Source organism: Chelon labrosus, assembly GCF_963514085.1.
Source record: "Chelon labrosus genome assembly, chromosome: 6".
Classification (NCBI taxonomy): Eukaryota; Metazoa; Chordata; class Actinopteri; order Mugiliformes; family Mugilidae; genus Chelon; species Chelon labrosus.
This window is the reverse complement of record NC_140342.1, coordinates 13966859-13986744: the sequence shown is the minus strand read 5'-3', so window position 1 is coordinate 13986744 and position 19886 is coordinate 13966859. Positions and strand designations below refer to the sequence as shown.

Genomic DNA, 19886 nt, shown 5'->3' with positions numbered 1-19886 from the left:
GCATTTGTGATTTCAGACACCGATGCTGAACAAGAAGGCCTGGCTCGCAGTCTGCGCTCTAATTTATCCCAAAGGTGTTCTGTCGGGCTGAGGTCAGGACTCTGTGCAGGCCAGTCAAGTTCTTCCACACGAAACTCGCTCATCCATGTCTTTGTGGACCTTGTTTTGTGCACTGGTGCACATGTTGGAACAGGAAGGGGCCATCCCCAAACTGTTCCCACAAAGACTGGAGCATGGGATTGTCCCAAATCTCTTGGTATGCTGAAGCATTCAGAGTTCCTTTCACTGGATCTAAGGGGCCAAGCCCAGCTCCTGAAAAACAAGCCCACGCTATAATCCCCCCTCCATAAAACTTCACACTTGGCACAATGCTGTCAGACAAGTACCGTTCTCCTGGCAACCGCCGAACCCAGGTTCATCCATCAGATTGCCAGATGGAGAATGTGACTCGTCACTCCAGAGAACGTGTCTCCACTGCTCTAGGGTCCAGTGGCGGCGTGCTTCACAACACAGAATCTGACTCTTTGCATTGGACTTGGTGATGTATGGCTTGGATGCAGCTGCTCGGCCATGGAAACCCATTCCATGAAGCTCTCTACACTGTTCTTGAGCTAATCTGAAGGCCACATGAGGTTTGGAGGTCTGTAGCGATTGACTCTGCAAAAAGTTGGCAACCTCTGCGCACTATGCACCTCAGCATCTGCTGACCCCGCTGTGTCATTTTACGTGGCCTGCCACTTCATAGCTGAGTTGCTGTCGTTCCCAACCTCTTCCACTTTGTTATAATACCACTGACAGTTGACTGTGGAATATTTAGTAGCGAGGAAATTTCACGACTGGACTTGTTGCACAGGTGGCATCCTATCACGGTACCACGCTGGAATTCACTGAGCTCCTGAGAGCGACCCATTCTTTCACAAATGTTTGTAGAAGCAGTCTGCATGCCTATAGGTGCTTGATTTTATACACCTGTGGCCATGGAGGTGATTGGAACACCTGGATTCAATTATTTGGATGGGTGAGTGAATACTTTCAGGTGCTCAGTGTATCGTGGCAAGTCCACCCGCAGCCAAGGCCTATAGCTGCATAACTATGGGGTGGGACGAATGGGTCAGAGCATCTCCAGAACTGCAGTTCTTGTGAGGTGTTCAGTCTGCAGTGGTCAGAACTAATTGTATTGAAGCTGCCATAAAGTCAGCTGTGTGAGCTGTTAGAGAGCAGGAGAAGCAGCTCTTTTATAAACCATCGCACTTTTTAGTAAATACTGACCTGATAGCAGCATCCTCCTCCTCCTCCTCCTCCTCCTCCTCTTCCATTTGACATACAGTCATGAGTTTTTTCTGTAACCGACAGCAGACAGAACTTCTGTAGTAGAAGCTGTGCTGTCGATTAGTAAAGTCATGGACGTTACCTGATGTGTTTTATAAAAGGTCATAATCATCTCGGCTTCGAACACGTTTCAAACACAAAACTCCGCTCAGCAACTTAATAAGTCCTTTATTTGCAATGTTCCGTAACCTCATCTTTCCAGTTTCCGATGCAAAAGAAGCAATAATTTCTTAAATAAAGAAAGCAAAGGAAAAAAAAAATATTTACAAAATTCCAATAAAACTAATAATCAATGGATTAACTAAAGCACCTCTCTGCATCTGGACAACTGTGGTTTCCGCTGGAAAAGGAGACACTGCAATTACATCAGCCATTTATTGTTTCTGAAAAATAAAACTGGAAAAAAAAGTTATTATTTTAACTATCATTATCATTATCATTATTATTATTATATATTTACAGAACTCTCCTGAAATTTGTTTCCACTTAAAGTAGAAAAGGCTTTCGGATCATTTCTGTGTGTTGTTTTTTTTTTTGTTGTTTTCTTTTTTTTTAGTTATTTTTTTTAACCTTTATATATTTCATCAAGTCAATTTTCTGTAGATTTCAAGTTTTAACGGTGATTGGGTCATTAAGTGTCCTCTACATCAGCTCAGGTTTAAGTACAGAAGAGGTAAAGATGAAAAGTCAGTCAGTGTGGTTCACTACTGGGGATGGGAGAGGATGGCTTAGAGGAAGCATTAAGACCACCCCCTAGTAGTCAAGGTCAAAGGTCAACATCTGTCCTCTGCGCCCTCGGCGGGTTCATGATAGGAAACAGGAAAATAGACAACCTTTTCTTTAAAAACTCCATCCATCAAATCAAGATTAGGTTCTTTTTTTTTTGTGTACATTTTCTCCACTGTATCATTAGTAGAAACACACTTCAGTCATGCTGCACACTCCAGTAAAGGACAAAGACGTAAGAGCCGTGTTTGGACTGAACACACACACACTATGGCATGACGACACCCACCAGTCAGGGAGCCCCACTACACCCTCACACCCTGCCTTCTCTCCTTGCAGATCATTTCGGATGTCAGACTTTGTAATAGTCTAGAGTGATGAGAAAGCAGCCCGTTGGTTTGTATGTGACAAAAAGGAAAAGGGTTTTCGTAGTGATGTGGGATACTTCACACCTCGTTAACAAGCAATCCTGCTGAATCAGTTTTCAAGTTTATTTGATGAGGACACTTGCTGTGACAAGCAGGTGGGGAGACAATGAGGAAGCAAGAGAGGGAGAGTAGAGAGAAATGATTGTTTTCTGAGTCCATCCCTCAAAGAAAAGAATAATAATAAAGATTTATCCTCATTGAGGACTGATTTGAGTCTGCCTCTCGGGCAACATTGTCTAAGTTTTCCACGTCTGGTTGCAGAGCGCCCGCCTCGCCAACGGGGGGCGGCATTCAGTCTTTTAGTCCTTGTCAGACTCCTCCTCGGCCTCGCGCAGCCAGGTGAAGAAAGCGGTGACTGATTTCAAGGCCACACCTTTGCCCGTTTGCTCTGCGGGGTCTTTGCTGGATTCCCACTTGTAGAAGGCCTCCTCTTTAATGACGTCCTCGTCGTACAAGGCGTCGAAGAACATCCGCAGCAGGTCTGCAGAGACAGAACGCAGAGGTCAGTATTGATCGAGCGAGCGCTGGCATTCGCGGGCTCGTTGCGGCAAATTAGGCCTCACCCACAGTTTGCTGCAGGGGAATGAAAAACACCAGCGCTCCAGTAGATGCGAGCGGTGAGGTGTTAATATAGACAATTTTTTTTATCACCATTTTAAACAGTCTGTTACAGGTTTACTATCTACAGCCCTGCTCTGTGGGATTATGACTGTGTTTTATGTGCAATTCGCAGAATGAACAAATTATTTGACAAAAAGTGACGGCCCTAGTATTTTCCCTCGGACCGTAGAGCATACAGAGATGGACAGAATCCATTACGCGGGACACTCACTTGCAGGTTGCTCCATGTGCACCATCAGAGCCTGGAGGGCGTAAAGGGCCTGCAGCTCTTTGTGCTCGTCACACAGATATCTCTGCAGCAGACTGGCCCTCTGGTTGATCTGCTGAGCGTCCACCTTGTACGGGTTGTCACCTGGAACAAGGAGTAACAAACACTCGTTCAGAAAAAAAACGTCAACTCTTCAGCTGTTATAAACGCACTCCCGGAGCCGGATGGGGAAAAAACATCCAGCGATGACTAACGCACACATCACGCACAGGATAGATCAGGCTGCTCTTATTTTACGTGCTACATTAGTCATACTCACATATGATGGCAGACTGGCACACTGATGTCATCAATGCCCGTACAAACTGGTTGGAAGCGGACTGCTGCTCGTCCAGGTTGGCCTGAAAAAGAAAAACAACGTGAGACAGCCTGCGTGACGCTCGGGGAAAAAAACCTGAGCTACGACACGAGTAACGCCGCGCACCTCAACCCAGTCTCTGATCCGCTGGTTGTCGGCTTTGTCCTGCAGGAGTCTGTCCAGCTGTTTGCCGAGCTCCTCCCCAGTAAAGACCTTCTTCTTAGCGAATTCCTTTGACTCCAGCCCCTCTCCTGTGGTGAACTCCACTTTCTGTAACAATAAAACACACGGAGAGGCTTGAACGCACCGCTGAGCAGATGTTTACGTTTGGGTCTCCGTCAGGGTTCGAGTGCTCCAAGCTCGCCATCAGCATGAATGTTTAATGTAGTGGTATGAAGTGTTTCCTCTGTACTCTGTGCTTGTGGCATATGTCAAACTGTATCAGTTGCTCTCATTGGTTGTCGCCTCAAATTTGATAAACTTTTTTGTTTTTCCATGTCTGCCTTTCGGTGCTTAGTAGGTGGCGTACTGCGTGGTATTCGGGGATTTTACTTTAAATGGAACTGCCTGCTGCAGACAATGACGTTGCAGATAAGAGAGCTGAACAATGGGCTGAAAGACGTTGCAGAAGCCGATGGCTACAGATGCAGGTGAAAAGCATTTTTGTTTTCAGATGTCGTGTTTCGTCGTCTAAAATCCGAACGCCTCTTACGCACCTGATCAGTGACAAACTTGTTGACGTCTTCATCCTTAGGCAAGAAATCGTTCCAATTCAGACCAGCCTCTGTCCACAAAGCACCGACCTTCTTAGGGGTCTGACGGAGAAAAAAGAAAAAAAATGAAAGAAAAATGCATTAGAGTTAATTGATCACCACAGAACATAATAAAAGCTGTTCAAGCGTGCACTCAGTTTGCTTGAGATTCACTGACGTACCATTTCTTTGCAGAGCAGCTTGAGGATCTGTACCAGCAGCACTCCGGCCATCCCCAGAGGCACGAGAGGCTTGGAGATCTCCCTGAAGACAAATACAATGAATTAAGCTTTCTGCTTTCTTTAAATCAGATTATTACATAGCCATTTATTTATTATCAGTTTGGCCCTTAGAGCTGGAAATAAGTGACCTAGTTCTGCATTTGACTTGCAGTCGTTTGAGAAGGAAGCCATTTTCAGTTGCTGCAGTGGAAACGGTGTGATTGTGCAACATCTGTCAGTGAACTGGCCATATGTCCACAAATGCTGATAACTGTGTCTGAATCAGTCAGATTTTAGGTCAGAGTACTGCCAAGGACATTTACTGACATACAGTAACATGTAAGGATGTAGAAGTGGAGGATGTGTCTCACTCAGTCTACAACAGAGAATCTATTATTTATGGCCAGAGAGTGATCGATCAAAGGTGACTGTGACTCTCAGACTCGATCCTCAATATAAAGGTTAGGCTTGATTGCATTGTTTTTGTAGTCATCCAGCTCTCACCTGAAGAGCTGTCCCATAGGGATGCCTCCCTCATGGAGCATGGGGGTAATGAGTTCAGCCAAGTAGAGCCAGATGTGAGGTATATCTATGGCCATGTCCTCTGCTGCCTCCAGGATCTCTTGTAGCCTGCAAATGAATAAAGAAACAGCGTTCAGTCTTACCTTAGACACACAGCTGAAGTTATTCCTGTCCACGCATTAGAAACCTCTGTTACATGCTCACCCTTTGTAGTACTGCTGTGTGGGCAACGTCCCTGCCTTTATAAGTTGGTGCAGCAACAGACCCATGTGCTCCCGAGCAATGGTGCTGCGTTCAAGTGTCGACTCCACGCCGTTCCGCACAAACACATAGAGCAGTGAGGCACTGTTGAGCTCTGCCACACACTGCAGCGCCTCCTACAGCAGCAGCAGCAGAAGAAGAAAACGTTAAGGTGACTCATTAATTCGTTAACGTTTGTACATTTGTGAATAATTCACATGCTTGCGTGTGACTGAATGACGCTCATACCTTCAAGTCATTGATGTGGAGGTATTCTTCAATGATGGCGTTCGACTTCTTCTCCAACTCCTCTTCTGACAAAGCAGGTTTGGGAAGAGACGGAGGAGGAGTGGGGGCGCTCTCACGCTTAGCTACAGAAACAAGGAGAAAATACAAGCTACAGTTAATTTATCTTTCTGAGAGAGTGATTCCTCTTTATTATATATGTTGTTAAAATCCAATGATGATTTGAAAATGATTTCTTCACCTGTGAGATCTTTGCTTGGACCCCTGTCCCGGCTTCCCCGGTCTCTGCTTCCCCTGTCTCTACTTCCTCGGTCTCTGCTGCCTCTATCTCTGCTGCCTCTGTCCCGGTCGTCGGTCATGCTGGCAACGCGACGCACGGGCTCAACGGAGGCGCGGCTGTCTCCGCCCCTACCGCCGCGCTCCTGTGACTCTCTGCTGAAGCTTCTCTTACTGATCTGGTTCCCTTCGAATCTGTCAAATCGATCCCTGTCGCGTTCACTCCTGTCTCTGTCGCCCCCACGCTCACGGCTGGAGCTTGACCTAAATATTTCAAGAGAGACAAAGTGGCACATTTAGCATGCTGCGTTTCAAGAGTTTATCTTAAACAGACCAGGACAGACTGAATGCACACACTTTAAATGTTTTTTTCATCACAGAAGCTCAAATGCTGAGAAATAGAGGAAGTGGAAGTAAAGCAGAGTGACAGGGAGAATATATCTACCTCTGGGGAACTCTGCGTTCGGAGTCTGATGACGACATCAACGCGCCGGACTGCTGCAGGGCCGAGAAACGGTTGAGAGTGCTTGTAGCGGGACGTCCAGAGTCTGAAGAGAGAAAAGGATAAAATGAAGGTCCAAATCTTTAAAACGGCCACTAAGCCATGCTGTCTCGTAGAAGAAGGTGGGTTACCTTGCTCTCCACCTGCAGGCTTAGCTCCAGTTCCTCCACTGCTGCCTTTTCCCCAGCTCCCCCACATGCCTTTGCCGCCTGGAGCCAACAGCTGATTGTTGAAGTCCAGAGAACCAGGCTACAGGAAAACACATTTACAAACAAGTTACATCACGGATCAACTGAAAACTTTCATTCAGGAATAAGACAATTTTATACAAATCTACTAAAAAACAACCTAAGAAACAGAATTAAAAAATGTCAAAAGCTATATTTGACTGTGAGAGAAATGGAATCTGAAGATTGGAGTTTAAGGAAATTACCTTTGTGATCTTGCTAAGGCGGGTAGTGTCGATGGGTCTATTCTTGGAGATGGGCACAGTGTTCCACCCCTCATCCTGAGGCTGGCTACCTCGGCCACCCCCCGGTGTGTGAGGGCCTCGGCCTCCCATGTTGCCTCCCATTCTGCCTCCTCCTCCACCACCTCCTCCTCCTCCGCCGCCGCCGCCGCCACCGTCTTTCTTTGACATGAGCTGCTGCTGAACTTTTATCTGTTCCCTGTGCTCCTCCATCTCGGCCTCCTTGTGGATCTGGTCAATTGTTTTAGGCCCTTGGTCTCCCCTCCGAGGTACCCAGTTATTCTACGGGTCAGAGATGGAAGACATTTGAAATGTTCCGACTCCAATCAATAAAATTCGACATACAATCGCTCATTGTCACTTTACTGCTGCGTGCTGTTGTTGATCAGTGAGTATTTACCTTTCTTAGATCCAAGACATCTTGCAGCATGAAGCGGATTCTGGATGAGGTCTTCCTCTCTTTGATGATCTTGTCCATCTGGTTGAAGTACTGATCCATACGAGGCTGTCAGGAAAACCGAAAAAAAGAGAGTATTTTATGATCCGTGGTTATAAAATGATGACCTGCGTATATGAGTAAGAATAATGTTATAGAAAACAATCTCCTCAGTTCCTCACACCCATCAGCAATAGTCAGTGGCCCAGACACGTGGCACAAAAACAAAGTCATCACTGGAGATTATTTAATGCGTTTCAAGTCTATAAAAATCACCGACTTCCATCTGTGCTTGTTCAAGCTTTACGTACCTTGGCCTTCTCAAAGTCCAGGTCTTTGCCAATGGTCGAGAGCAGTCTGCAGAGACACTCAAGCGACTCTTCATCATGATTCTTCAGTAGTTTCACTACACAGTTGTGCATGATGGTTTCTGTAAGCATCTTAAGCTTGAACAGTTCGCCAATGAATTTTATGTTTCCGAGTGAGCGGCGTCGAGCGATGTCTCTGGCCTCCTCCAGCTCCACCCTCAAGCGTTCACGGTCCTCTCCCTAAGGGCAAAGATAAACAGAGGTTTGTGCTTAGTGCGGCATTCGGTTAAATCAGACCAGTTTTGTCAGATCCATGGTCTAAAAATATCCTTTCTTACCTCTTTGGCAGCTTCCATCTCCTTCTGCTTTTTCTCAAAGATCTCGTCGTCATCCTGGTCCTTCTCAAACTCTTTCTGGCAGCGGTTGAGCAGCAGTTTGCGGAAGTTTACAAAAACTCCTGGCTTGTCCGAGGTGGGGACTTTTACCTGGAACAACAGAATAAAGCATGTTTTTCATCTGCTAATATACATGACGCCAAATATATAAAAATAAATAAATAAATCATGTCAGATGAAAGTGTGCTCCTTCAGTTCCTCAATACCATCATATGCATTCAGTGGCCCAGACACGTGGCACAAAACAGAAGTCATCATCAGAGCAAATGATTTATTTAAAAAAAAAAAAATAATAATAAAAAACTGAGCACACGTCTTACCCCCATAAGGCAGCGACACATGTTGGCGTAGGCCACAGAGAAGTTGGGCTCCGAGATGGCCTTCTCAAAGACGAGGTCAATGGCTCCCTTCAGCCTCTCCTCCGTGTCTATCGTCAGCTCCGTCACTTGTTTCATCAGCTCCTGAAATTTCTGCGGGGTCAGCTTGTTGAGGATGCTGCGCAGACGCTTGAACAGCGCTGCAGTCTTGCCCTGTTCGGAGTCGTCTTCTTCCACTTCCTCTGCGGCACGGCTGCGAGTGGACTTCTTCACGGAGGGCTTCCAGGCCTTCTCAGCCTTGTTGAGCTGCACATCGTCGTTGAGGGACATGCTGCTGATGATTTTCCTGGGCTCTTTCCGCTGACCCTGCTGAGAGCGGCGTGGCCCGGGGGGCTGAAAGAAGGGGAAGGAGTGCACATTAGTTGTAGCTACTAAGTTGGTATGAATAAACCCTAATCAGCACAATGTTGAAACGTGATTGTTAAAAAGACTACGATAAGAAAAGACTCAAGAAAGTGATGAATCCACTAACCGGGCCGCGTGGTCCTCCCACAGATCTGCTTCCAAGATTCCCCAAATACGAGGGAGTGAAATCTGGACCAACGTTCATCAGTCGAGCTGGGTCAGCAGGCCGTAGCGGAGTCTTGTTCACCTTAAGTTATTATATAAAAAAAAAAGGCAAAATTAAATTTCATTCCGTACCAATGAATTTACAAGAACTCGTTCTAATTAGCTTCTTTCAGTGAAGCTAATCATCACGTACCTTGTCCAGGACCACGTCACTTATGGTTGGCAGGCCCTCGGGTTTGTGCATACTGGCGCTACTGAACTGGAAGCCCAGGAGGAACTCCCTGTCGTACCGCTTCTTATCTTCAGGGTCAATCGGCTTCCATTGTTCTGAGGGATGTCAAGGCAGAGGATTGAGTGTACATCATAAATTAAACATCGGTATAACTTTGGGACAAGGGAAACGACAGGAAACATTTATGTTGAACGGGAGAGGATGGATGTTTGATTGCGCTATAGTCTGTGGCAATTCTTTGACACGTTTCTAGTAACAAAGCAATTTACACATGATCATATATTCAATATTACCCTCATGTTTTTATGACAGACAAGTTCTTAGGAAAGCTAATGCCATAGCACAGTCCCAGGACCACCCCGTGTGTGTGTGTGTGTATCAAAACACTTACCTCCTTTGTACTGGTACTTCTGCTCAGTTGGCTCAGGTGTGGTTTTAGTGCTGTCAGGTTCTGCGTTCTGCTTGTCCTCTTTCTCCTCCCAGGTCTCATCTGCCAACTTCTCATCTGGAACTTCAACTGGAGCTGGAGGGGTGACCGGAGCGGACGAGGGTTCGGGTGTAGGCTTGGCAGCCGGTTCCTACAAACAGGAAGAGAGGAGTTAGTAAGGTCATAATTGCCTGTGCTCTTAAACACCACGGCGTTATGTTCAGTCTTGTCGTCGTCTGAACTGATACACACCTCTGTGAAGGCATCCAGGAGGTCCCCAATGGCCTCCTTCTTGTTGAGCTCTTTCATGTTCTTCCTCTTCTTTGGCACAGACGTAGCAGCTTCAAAGGAAGAATAAAACATTAAACTCTCACATAAAATTTACATGACACGTGGCAATGTCGAATGCTAATGAGAAACTTCTCAGTCGTACCTTGCATAGATTCCTCTGGGCAGATAACAGGGGCGGGTGGGATGTCCTCACTTTTCTTTTTCCAATCTTCCTCCTTCTCCTTTTCCTGCTCCTTTTCCTGCTCCTGCTCCTGCTCCTCCACCTCTGCCTCCTGGGCTGGTGTTTCTGTTTTAGCCACAGGTGTGGATTCCTGAGATAGAGACGCATCGGGCTTGTCATGGGGTGTAGTGCCTGAAAAGGCCATGTCCTCAGGCAGTTCTTCAGACTCCTGAGGGAGGCCGTTGGAGAGAAGAGGCTCTGCTGTTTCAGCCGGTGTGGGTTCAGGTTCAGGGGCAGCGCTCGGGTCAGCATCTGGGGCCGGTGGAGCAGCAGGTTGCTGTACAGGAGGGGGAGGCTGGGAGACTTCAGTTTCTGTCTTTGTATCAGTTTCCTCTTTTGCCACGTTAACAGGCGTAACTGTTGCTGCAACCTCAACTTCAGGCTCCAACTCAGCGCTGGCCACCTGCTCTTCTTTTTCCAATTTTTTCACTTCCTCTGTTTTCGTTTCTTCTTTCTCTGGTGCCTTCTCAGCTGGAGCTGGAGCTGGGGCTGGGGCTGGGGCTGGGGCTGGGGCTGGGGCTGGAGCTGGAGCTGGAGCAGCCTGTGGTTCCACCGTTTTCATAGGTGCCTCTTGTGCTGCTAATGATGCTGAAGGTCCGACAGGAGCGTCTACTGTGTCGGCAACATTAGCACTGGCTTTATTTACTACCTCAGCAGGAGCGGTGGTAGGTGCCACTTCTGCAGGGAGGGAAGGAGGAGACGGCTGTTCCTTTATCAATGAGGATGGCGCCTCAGTAGCGGCCACGGGCGCTACTGATGGTGCAGCTAATTCAATAGGTGGGGCTGTTTGGCTGTCCGTTTCCTGTTTGGCCTCCACAACAGGCTCCGTGTTTGTTGTAGCAGGAGGCGGAGGGGTTTCAGCACTAGCAGGGAGCTCCGTGTTTTCATCTGGACAGTGTGAAACATAAAGTCGTCACACAATAAGGAAAACGTCGACTACAACCATCTTTCTTTTTTTTTTTAACCGATATTGAGAAATTGTACGCACCTCTTCTCGTCACTGCAACAACAGGCGGAGCGACTTCACCATTGGTCTGTGCAGGACTTACATCAGGTGTGGTGGTCTGCAATAACAAAGAGATATGAATTAATTTTAAAACAATGTGTGTCAATCAGTGTAGTGTTATTTTTTTTATTGCTTTGCCAAATTGGCATCTTTGAAATTAAGCCACATCCGCAGCTCATTTGAGTGCTTTGCATTGTTTTTCCAAGTGAGCCTCTGAGCTTAATATGAGCTGTTAGCACAAAAGTGTGAAAACTCACAATCACCTCGGTGAAACATAAACTGGGGGCTGGCACGGAAAGAATTTGAAAGGCGTGCTTCCTTCACACAGACCTGCTCAAATATCTCTTCACATTTAACTGAATACACTTTAGTTTCACCGACTAGATTCTCAGATAACCCAGCGAAGACAAAATAAAAGTCAGCACAGCCTAGCAAAAATTTCCCCAGATACAGCTTTTTCTGTCCTTCACCGTGTTTAATAACGTCTAATCTCCACACACACACTCAGTGGGTACAGCAGCATGAGTCAGTGTTATTACTTAGGGTCAGTAGTACAATCAATAAAACTATTCCATCTCGAGTTATTTAGTTTAAAAACAGTCAAATCAAACTAGTCTTCTGAAAGTAATGCCTTACCTGTGGGGGAGTCGGTGTGGTGGTGGACCTTCCACCTGACATGATCTCCTCTGTGATATCACGGCCGCCCTGGTTGGGGTCTCGTATTCTTATCTATCAGACACGGAACCAATATTGGTTAAAATGCTTATCCGACATTAAAGTACGACCGGTATGCCACTTTCCTGCCACCACTACTGAGCTATAGCTGCCAGCCATCACTGACAAACGCTATTATTTTCAGGTAAAAGGGAAAGTTCCACACCGAGCGGACAATACACTTTCTATTCATTCAGACCTTAGACAAGAGGAGCGCTGCTCTTTTGTTGGGACGCACTACCTGTTTGCGTTCCCTCTTTGGTGGGCCTTGTGGCGGTGCGGGGGGTTGCTGAGGAGGCGGGGCTGGTTGCTGTGGCTGGGCGGGGCTGATCATGACCTGTGCGGGCTGGACAGATGCAGAGTACGGCGCCTGAGCTGGATAGTACGCTCCCGCTGAAAAGGCAGAACGGAAAACAATTAAGATTATAAATAGAAAAGAAAAACCTCATTCATGATCCACTATTTATTTTATTATTCATGTGGTTACGGTCAAATATGTTGTATTGACACGCATTCCTTGATTGTGAGGCAGTTTGTGGGAACTGTGAGTGTATTTGTTATAAAAGGATTTCAAGGTGCAACTCTAGACACTTGCTTATATACACAGAAAGACATGAACAAATATTAACTTAGTAATAATAAAAGGGAAAAAAAATAATACATACAATTCATTTACAGGTTTATTTCTGTGCAGCCACCAGCTTATGGTAGTTTCTTTGAAAGTCAGAATGAAGCACAGGACTGGATATTCTCAGCATCCTTTAATAACGGGTGTAGTTCAAACCTTTGACTCTGCTGATCATTGGTGTAAATTAAGCTGCTTTTTATTCATATTAGATTACACATCTATAAACTACTATTCTCATATTTTTTTTTTAGCAATTTTATATATATATTTTTTAAACCTTATCAATCTTTGTCAATTGAAAAATCTGTTTCTCTCGGACACCAATATTCAGATCTCTCTGAGTCCATCCGAGTTTTGAAGTGAGAGCTGGCTAAACTTCTTGCAAGAAGAATCATACGTTTAAGTTAAATACTGCTTCGTTCAGACTCTGGCTTAGAGACCTCATCATGTCTTTGGGTATAGAAAAGATAAGGTATTTAACAAAGGGTATAAATCACTTTCCTATATAGTACAGGATCTTTAAATTTATTTTTGAAAGGCTGGCTATTTGCCTGTGGAAATCAAATACTTTTTTTTTTGGTCCTGTGCAATGTTACATTCCTTGTCTTGTATTTTAGATTTTTATAAACTCCGGTTTATCAACCTTCGAGTTTATTCAAGATACTGATGGATTGAATGCTTTTTTTCTGTGTGTATGCTACTGTAGTAACTTCCACATGGCAAACAATCTGCAGGTAAAATTTTGTGTTACCAGAAGGGGGGAAAAAAAAAAACAATTATGACACGATTAGATACAGGAAGTGCCACAGAGATCTTTGCCACTGAAGCCTGCTGACCACCAGACAAGCACACACACACACACACACACACTACTCACCGGGGTAGCGCTGGGAGGTGAGAGGAGCACCGTGGAGAGAGAGACGGCCGTTCTCTCGCCCGCCCCCTCTCCCCCCACCACCCCGCCTCTCCCTCGCAGCAAGAGAGGGCTCTGAACCAACGCAGCAAAGGAGAGGAAGGGGAGTGAGGGACGGGAGAGGGAGGAAAGAAGGAGAGAGAGGGCAGGAAGAGACAGATGCAGAATGAGTTAATGAGAGGATCCAGAGAAAGCAGGGTGTTAAGAAGGTCCCATGAAATGAACAATGCCTTCATCATACTCTTACCTCGTGTTCCTGGCAGCAGCCTACTTTTAGACGCCAATACACGTCAACGTTTTAAAATAAAAAGGAATTGCTGGAAAGTTTGAAGTTAGAGTACTGAGCCACCCAGCTCTTAAGTGTGTGTGTGTATAAGCTATTCAAGATTATAATGAAACCACTTGTGTGTGTATATGTGTTAAAAAAAAATAAAAAATCTAATCATTGCATCAGAAACGCAGGGCAGAGGAAAGGCAAAGATGTTTTTAACCTAAAAGGTTCAGTGGTGCCATTTTCATTTTCACCCCCAACTTTTAACCAGTTAACGTTTAAATAATTTTGCCCCAAGCCAACAATTCTGTTCAAAATGATGGTCTCAAAGCCATTTCATGGAACCTGTAGTGTCAGGTGAAACTGCAGATAGAGAGAACACCAGCCAAAGCACAATCAAGCCAGACCACATGCAACTGGCAGTTCAGCACATAGAGCAGTGTAGAGTTTTGACCCAGAAAGCCGTTAGACACACCAGACAGCCAAGCAAAACCATGACACACCCAGCGATACCTTATAGACACGGATTAAACGTAGAGCTGCAACTTAAAACCTCAGTTATAGTTCCTTCTGATTTCACCTCTTTTTAACCGAAATGTTTGTGATTTATGGTTGTGCTTGGTTGTTGCTGGTCTCGGGTTAAAACCCTTACCATAACCAGAGTATTCAGCGGGGCTGGTTCCTGGGTAGAAGCCTGCTGTGCCACTGGTCACAGGGTACTGCTGGGTGGGAGGCATGTATGGGGCCCGGTACTGGAGAAACAAAATAAGAGAAAATGAAGTGAGTGCTTCACGTCAAAGTTTATCTCTCGTCACAATATTCTGTGACACCAGTAATACTTTGCTGCTGACAAGATAATTGGCTGCAATACATTTTACTGGGAGTCCCATTTTCACCTTAAATATTCTGCAGCAACAAAATACTTCAAATGAGCCTTCAGGAAACCCTGGATATTAACACAGGGTTCCTAAACAATTTTAAGGCTGACTAACCCTAAAAGACGCTCCCTGAACTGTCATGAAGAAACATGTAAGACGTCCAACATTAAGGTTGCAATGTAATAAGGTCATTCTGTAGAGGCGGGTACATGGGCTAGTAAAAGAGAATAACCGCCTCCCTTTTCAGATGTAACTTCCTAAACAGAACAGTCCTAAATGTGGGGAGATGATATGTGCGCATCATTACAAGTGGAAGCCAACCTGTCCAGGAGGGATGAAGTAGCCCTGAGGAGAGCCAGCAAAAGGCAGCTGCTGCTGTGAAATCATCATCATCTGTGAGCCAGGTTGGTAGACATGAGCAGGTCCAACAGGTCGAGGGCCACTGCTTGTCTGTACCCTCGGAGCACTGGTGGCCATGGTGGGTCGGTTCTGATAGTAACCCTGCAGAAAAGACGAGAGGGAAAGACAAATGAAGACCGTGACATAGCAAAGGCAAAGTTGTTAGTGTGCATTTACTGTCTCGATTATCTTAGTCCTAGCTGTTAAATCTTGGTAGCATTTTTTTTTTTTGTGTGTGTGTGCCCAGCTGCACACATCCCTCAGCTGAAAGCAAGGCACTCATAGCAACTGCTAAAGTGCACAGCAAATACAAACTGTACTGAAAGTCTCCCTGCCACAGTGAGGTTAGCTGAAGTTAAGAGGGGAGGGACGAAGAGAAAAGCTGTTACCTGTAACGCTCTGTATCCACCCTTCAGCCGCGCACACATGAGCAGAGAGCAAGAGAGGGAGTGAGATTAAGGTGAAAATGAGGACTAGAGACAATGAGGACGTTTGAGATTACAAAGTGTGAGAAAGTAGAGTATGGGAGGCAGCAGTGCATCTCAAAGCCATGAACATGAAGCTCAGACAACTGTAGATGCACGTGCAACTCCGTACAGGCCCGCACAGAAGCAGGATCGACTCTATTGTTAAGGGCTGCAGGCACATGCAGGAACTGATCTTAAACTTCAGTTTACGTTGATATCAGATTCTTAAGTTGACCCCTGCTATGGCATGGTTGAACCTTGTGAGTTTGGTCTGTTAGGAACGTAAATTGATATCAGAAAAGTGTGGTCAAATCTGTGGCCAGATTACCTTTGGTAACAAGCCGCACTGCAAGACACGCCCACCAGTGGCTGATTTTAGAGCTGTGAGCATCAAACATGCCTTGCAGCAATTTTGCCTTGTGAAATATGTGTCAGAAATTTTGGACTGACTCACGCCTACACATGAACCAATCAGAGTACAGCCCCAACTGATGCAGAACATATCGACTTGTGTGACATGTCATTTTAGGATCAAGATAAGGTAAATTGCTCTTTTTTTTTTTTATAGCACTACAATTTACCTAACATTCATATATTTGCTTGAGTCAATTTAAAATTGTACCCTCTGACCACAACTGAGCATTTTTGCAAATTAAGTTGCATTCTTAGATTCTTGTTGTCGCACAGACTAGATGTAAAATATGTTTGGATAATTCATTGTTGCTAAAAAGCTGCTTCTCCCTTTTAATGTCAATTAAAACAACAGTTTTAGGATGATATTTTGTAATTGCAGAGACGTATGGGGAGAAAAAAAAAAAACTGTGGGTATGTGCAAGTGCGCGATGAATTAAGAATAAATTAATTCCAGGTAAATTTTGCCTTCGAAGCTTTTGTGGCTCAACTGAAAAATGACAACTTGCTACTGAGAAATATACATTTCAAGAATGAGATGTGAAGTTCAACGGTACTCAACCGCAGGAAGAGTTAACTCTAACTAACACTACGACGTTCTCATCTAATTCCTCTACATGTGGATCTAAAAGCATGCATTAAACAACAGAGAGGGGGGGACGTATGGAAAAGTGAGGGGCGTTAGTACCTGTTGGTGCAAAGTACGGGGCCCTGCAGCGAACTGGGAGGACAGCAGAAAAGAGGAAAGAAGTCAAGATTGACATTCAAGGAGAAAGACGGCACATCGCCTAAAACACACACACACACAGTGAGCCAGAGCCTTTGAGCGGAAGAAGCCATTTCAGAAATCTATTTGCAAAGGGCAGGAAAGAAAGGGTCCTCATACATATCACACACTAAGACAGTGAATCCAAGAACCTTGTGAAAGAGTGAAAGAAGAAAAACAATACCTGTCTTGGCTGTGGTGTAGAGTTCATTTGTGGTGGTGTAGGGGTGGCAAAAACAAGAGAAGGGGGCTGTCCAGGGCCGTAGGCAGCCTTGAGAGGAGAGCACAGAGGAAAACATATGTTACCAAATTCTAATCTGCCAAAATAACTTAGACTACCTGGCCAGAGGGTCTCACCTGTGTCAATCCAGGGGAGGGGGCGGGGTTTGGGACAGAAGTGGGTCCCGTTATAGGCTGTGGTGGTTTGTTCATTTCACGTTCTTTTGTGGTTCTGCATTAGGGTGGCAGGTGTGTTGCCAGCCTTCCTGAGGAAGAGAGAGGACAATTGAATATTTTTTTTTTTTTTAGGAAGGTCTTCACATTCGAAAGCAGACATTGGTTCAGCAGATCACTAAACATGATAAATACAGAAATACATGCATGATCCTTTAGCGTGGAAGCATCTCACCAAGCAGTGAGGGTGTGGTCTGAGGTTTCGCCTATGATAACGCTGCCACCTCCCACAGTCTTGTTCACTTGCATACTGCTTAGCTCATGCCTGAAGTATTCTGAGCAATCGGGGTCATTAGCCCTATAGGATTTTTGCTCAAATTGGTTTGTGATGGACTTGTGTGTTTCATCATCCTTAAACTCCCCACTGTTTTAACAGACAAGATGTGTAACGGATACTAAATCGTTTTAAAACTAAAACGCACACAAAGGAAGTCAAACACTGATGAGTTTAGAGATCTACATACATTTCTCTGACACCATGTTACTTAGCCTGAACAGGTTTGGAGTAAATGTAAGAAAATGGATACCTCAGGTCAAAGCTCATGTGCTGTGTTAACAGTGGCGTCAATGCCCCCTCGTTGTGCTAGCAACATGTGCAAATAACAAATTCAAATAACTTGATAACCATTTCTGTCCAGAGTCCAATGTTATCATCAGATTAAATTGTTGATGTTAGGGTAGTGGAAAGTGAAGACACGCTTAATAAAAATTAAACCAGTGAATAATACTACTGGCAGACGTGTCATACTCTGTCCACCTGCTGACACAGGAACTATCGTTAGCATAGCTGCTAGCTAGTGCCATGCTTCTTTTAAACGGAACATCTACGCGCAATGCTACCATATGGTTCAACCAGCAATGATGGCTAACAGGCCTGTAAATCGTTTTTTATATACGACAAGTAATCCACGAACGGCTTACCACTGAGTATTAGCACAGATTGCAAGATAAAATGTAATTTATCGGCCCGCTAGCGTGGCAGCTTCCCCCCTGAACGGCCAACAGCCGGCTAACGTTACGTGTCCCACTATCACAGACATTTTACTTAGTTACGCTACGTGGCTCAGTTCACATTTAACCTTAGAGCTCGAGCTAAGGGTGTTGCTGTGTTGATGGGCGATATTTTTAAACCAAAACACACGAACGGTAAATAAGCGTATCCTGGCTGCAATGTTGCAACAGTCGAGGCCGATTAGGTTACAGTTAAGCTATTGTTGTTTAACGTTAGCTAGCGGTTTAGCCCAGCCCTGTCCTACGAGGTGTATTTAATTACAGGCCCAGCCAGCTCCACGACCAAATGAAACCTTCAACCTGTCATCCGAGGCTAACTCGAGCTAATAGTCCGCCAACAAGGAAAATATGTTCAAGTTCAAGTCAAACTGTTACCCTAAAGTCGCTGCCTCGGAACACAGCGATTATCACTTTTAAACCGTTAGCGTTCCGGCTAACCGTCGTTACCTCACGAAGCCTTCTGTGGTAACGGTGACCGAGGGAAGATTAGCCACGAGAGCCGAGTCAACCCGGTTGTCATTTCTGCTAACGTAAGATTAAGTTTAGCTAAGCAGCTCAAAAGAAAGCCCAGAGTTCAAGTAGCCACCGAACTAACGTTAAACGACTACTTTTAATCGTTTTCGCACTGTGGGCAGGATTACCCCGCTAGCTGCCCCGGTGTGAGGACTAACAGCCGGCAGGGCCTGCTCTAGCCTGTGTGCCTTTGACAAAAAATGATGCTCGGCTGAGCTTAGCTAGCATTACCGCCGTCAGTTGGTTTTATCCTTACCAAGAATTAACAGTGACTGTGTCGTAAGATAGAAACTCGGGGAATCAGCCTCAGGTCAGTCTTCTGTAAATTAAAGTAGTGGTGTTGTAGTTTCCTTGTCCTTTACTCCAGCAGAAAAGAGATGCCCTTCTTGGCTATTGACTTAGCGAGCTAGTTAGCTAACCGGCAGATGGGGTGAGTGCTACAACTGTCACTTAGGTTTAAATCCCCGGGCGTGCAAAAGTGACAGTGCTCAAAATCAAATAATATAGTACTTTGGGAGTACTACTGACAATTCCGATGGCCCCGAAAAAAGCCTCTGGACCGGAGGTCCATGATCAAGGCGTCGATGGTGACGGATTGCCGGTTAGGTATGTACACAACTACCGTATGAGGCGGCTCAGTGCGAGGCCATAATGCGATGTTGCTGCTGTGTGGAGCCGGTGCGCCTCCAAGTCGCATGGGTAACTTCCGGGGAAATTAAAATTTGATGCCGCTTCCTTGGTCATGTGATACTGGAGCTCGACTCATTTGATCCACCCATGCTTCACGATAATCTTAGACCGAAAAGGTGAAACACAATCTGAGGTAAACGCAGTGCACTAATGAATTTGTTATGAGTTTGACGGCCTAGCTCAGCAACTCTATTTATTCTGTGAGTATTTAATAGTCAGAATTAGAAAAAATCTGAACAGATATAGTCGCTATAGTGTCAGTTCTGTCACATGTGCAGCTCATACAGATGATTACAACTGCGTTACTGAAAGACCCACAATAAGTTAAACACTAAAACTAGAGTTATAAACATCTGAGATTAAAAAAATATATATAATTATAAAAACTAGTGAGTCCAATATTGCATAAGATTAGATTAGATTAGATTAGATTCAACTTTATTGTCATTACACATGTACATGTACAGAGCAACGAAATGCAGTTTAGCATCTAACCAGAAGTGCAATAGGCAGTGCACGTGGCATAAATATTATGGTAAATAAGTATGGTACAGGTTGTTTTTTACAGCATATGGACAATATTTACAGATTAGAACCTATGTACAGATGAGACCACATATACAGGTTAATGAGCAAGATATACATTACGATTGAGTGAGGTACTATGAACAT

General features: G+C 45.1%; 1 protein-coding gene across 1 annotated transcript; it reads right to left on the bottom strand.

Annotated features, from left to right (window-relative positions):
• Positions 1 to 1465: 1465 nt before the first annotated feature.
• On the bottom strand, positions 1466 to 19203 carry eif4g1a (eukaryotic translation initiation factor 4 gamma, 1a). Its single transcript, XM_084546495.1, has 30 exons — positions 18781 to 19203; positions 16905 to 17032; positions 16732 to 16818; positions 14826 to 15005; positions 14279 to 14378; positions 12056 to 12207; positions 11737 to 11829; positions 11083 to 11158; positions 10017 to 10982; positions 9836 to 9924; positions 9548 to 9734; positions 9118 to 9251; positions 8887 to 9006; positions 8358 to 8747; positions 7981 to 8127; positions 7646 to 7882; positions 7299 to 7403; positions 6863 to 7180; positions 6561 to 6678; positions 6373 to 6475; positions 5893 to 6191; positions 5655 to 5776; positions 5370 to 5542; positions 5148 to 5273; positions 4605 to 4686; positions 4387 to 4485; positions 3797 to 3940; positions 3632 to 3713; positions 3316 to 3456; positions 1466 to 2964 (listed from the first exon to the last, which is right to left on the bottom strand). The coding sequence occupies exons 2-30, from the start codon at positions 16977 to 16979 to the stop codon at positions 2783 to 2785; spliced, it is 5127 nt and encodes a 1708-aa protein (XP_084402621.1). The 5' UTR covers positions 16980 to 17032; positions 18781 to 19203; the 3' UTR covers positions 1466 to 2782.
• Positions 19204 to 19886: the final 683 nt, after the last annotated feature.

Bases quoted from the DNA above. Each gene is read 5' to 3' on its own strand.
- eif4g1a (XM_084546495.1), bottom strand. From the start codon at position 16,979: ATGAACAAACCACCACAGCCTATAACGGGACCCACTTCTGTCCCAAAC. The intron at 4,687-5,147 runs GTGAGAGCTGGA...ATTTGTCTTCAG, and splicing joins CCTATGGGACAGCTCTTCAG to GGAGATCTCCAAGCCTCTCG. The intron at 4,486-4,604 runs GTACGTCAGTGA...TTTCTCCGTCAG, and splicing joins AGCTGCTCTGCAAAGAAATG to ACCCCTAAGAAGGTCGGTGC.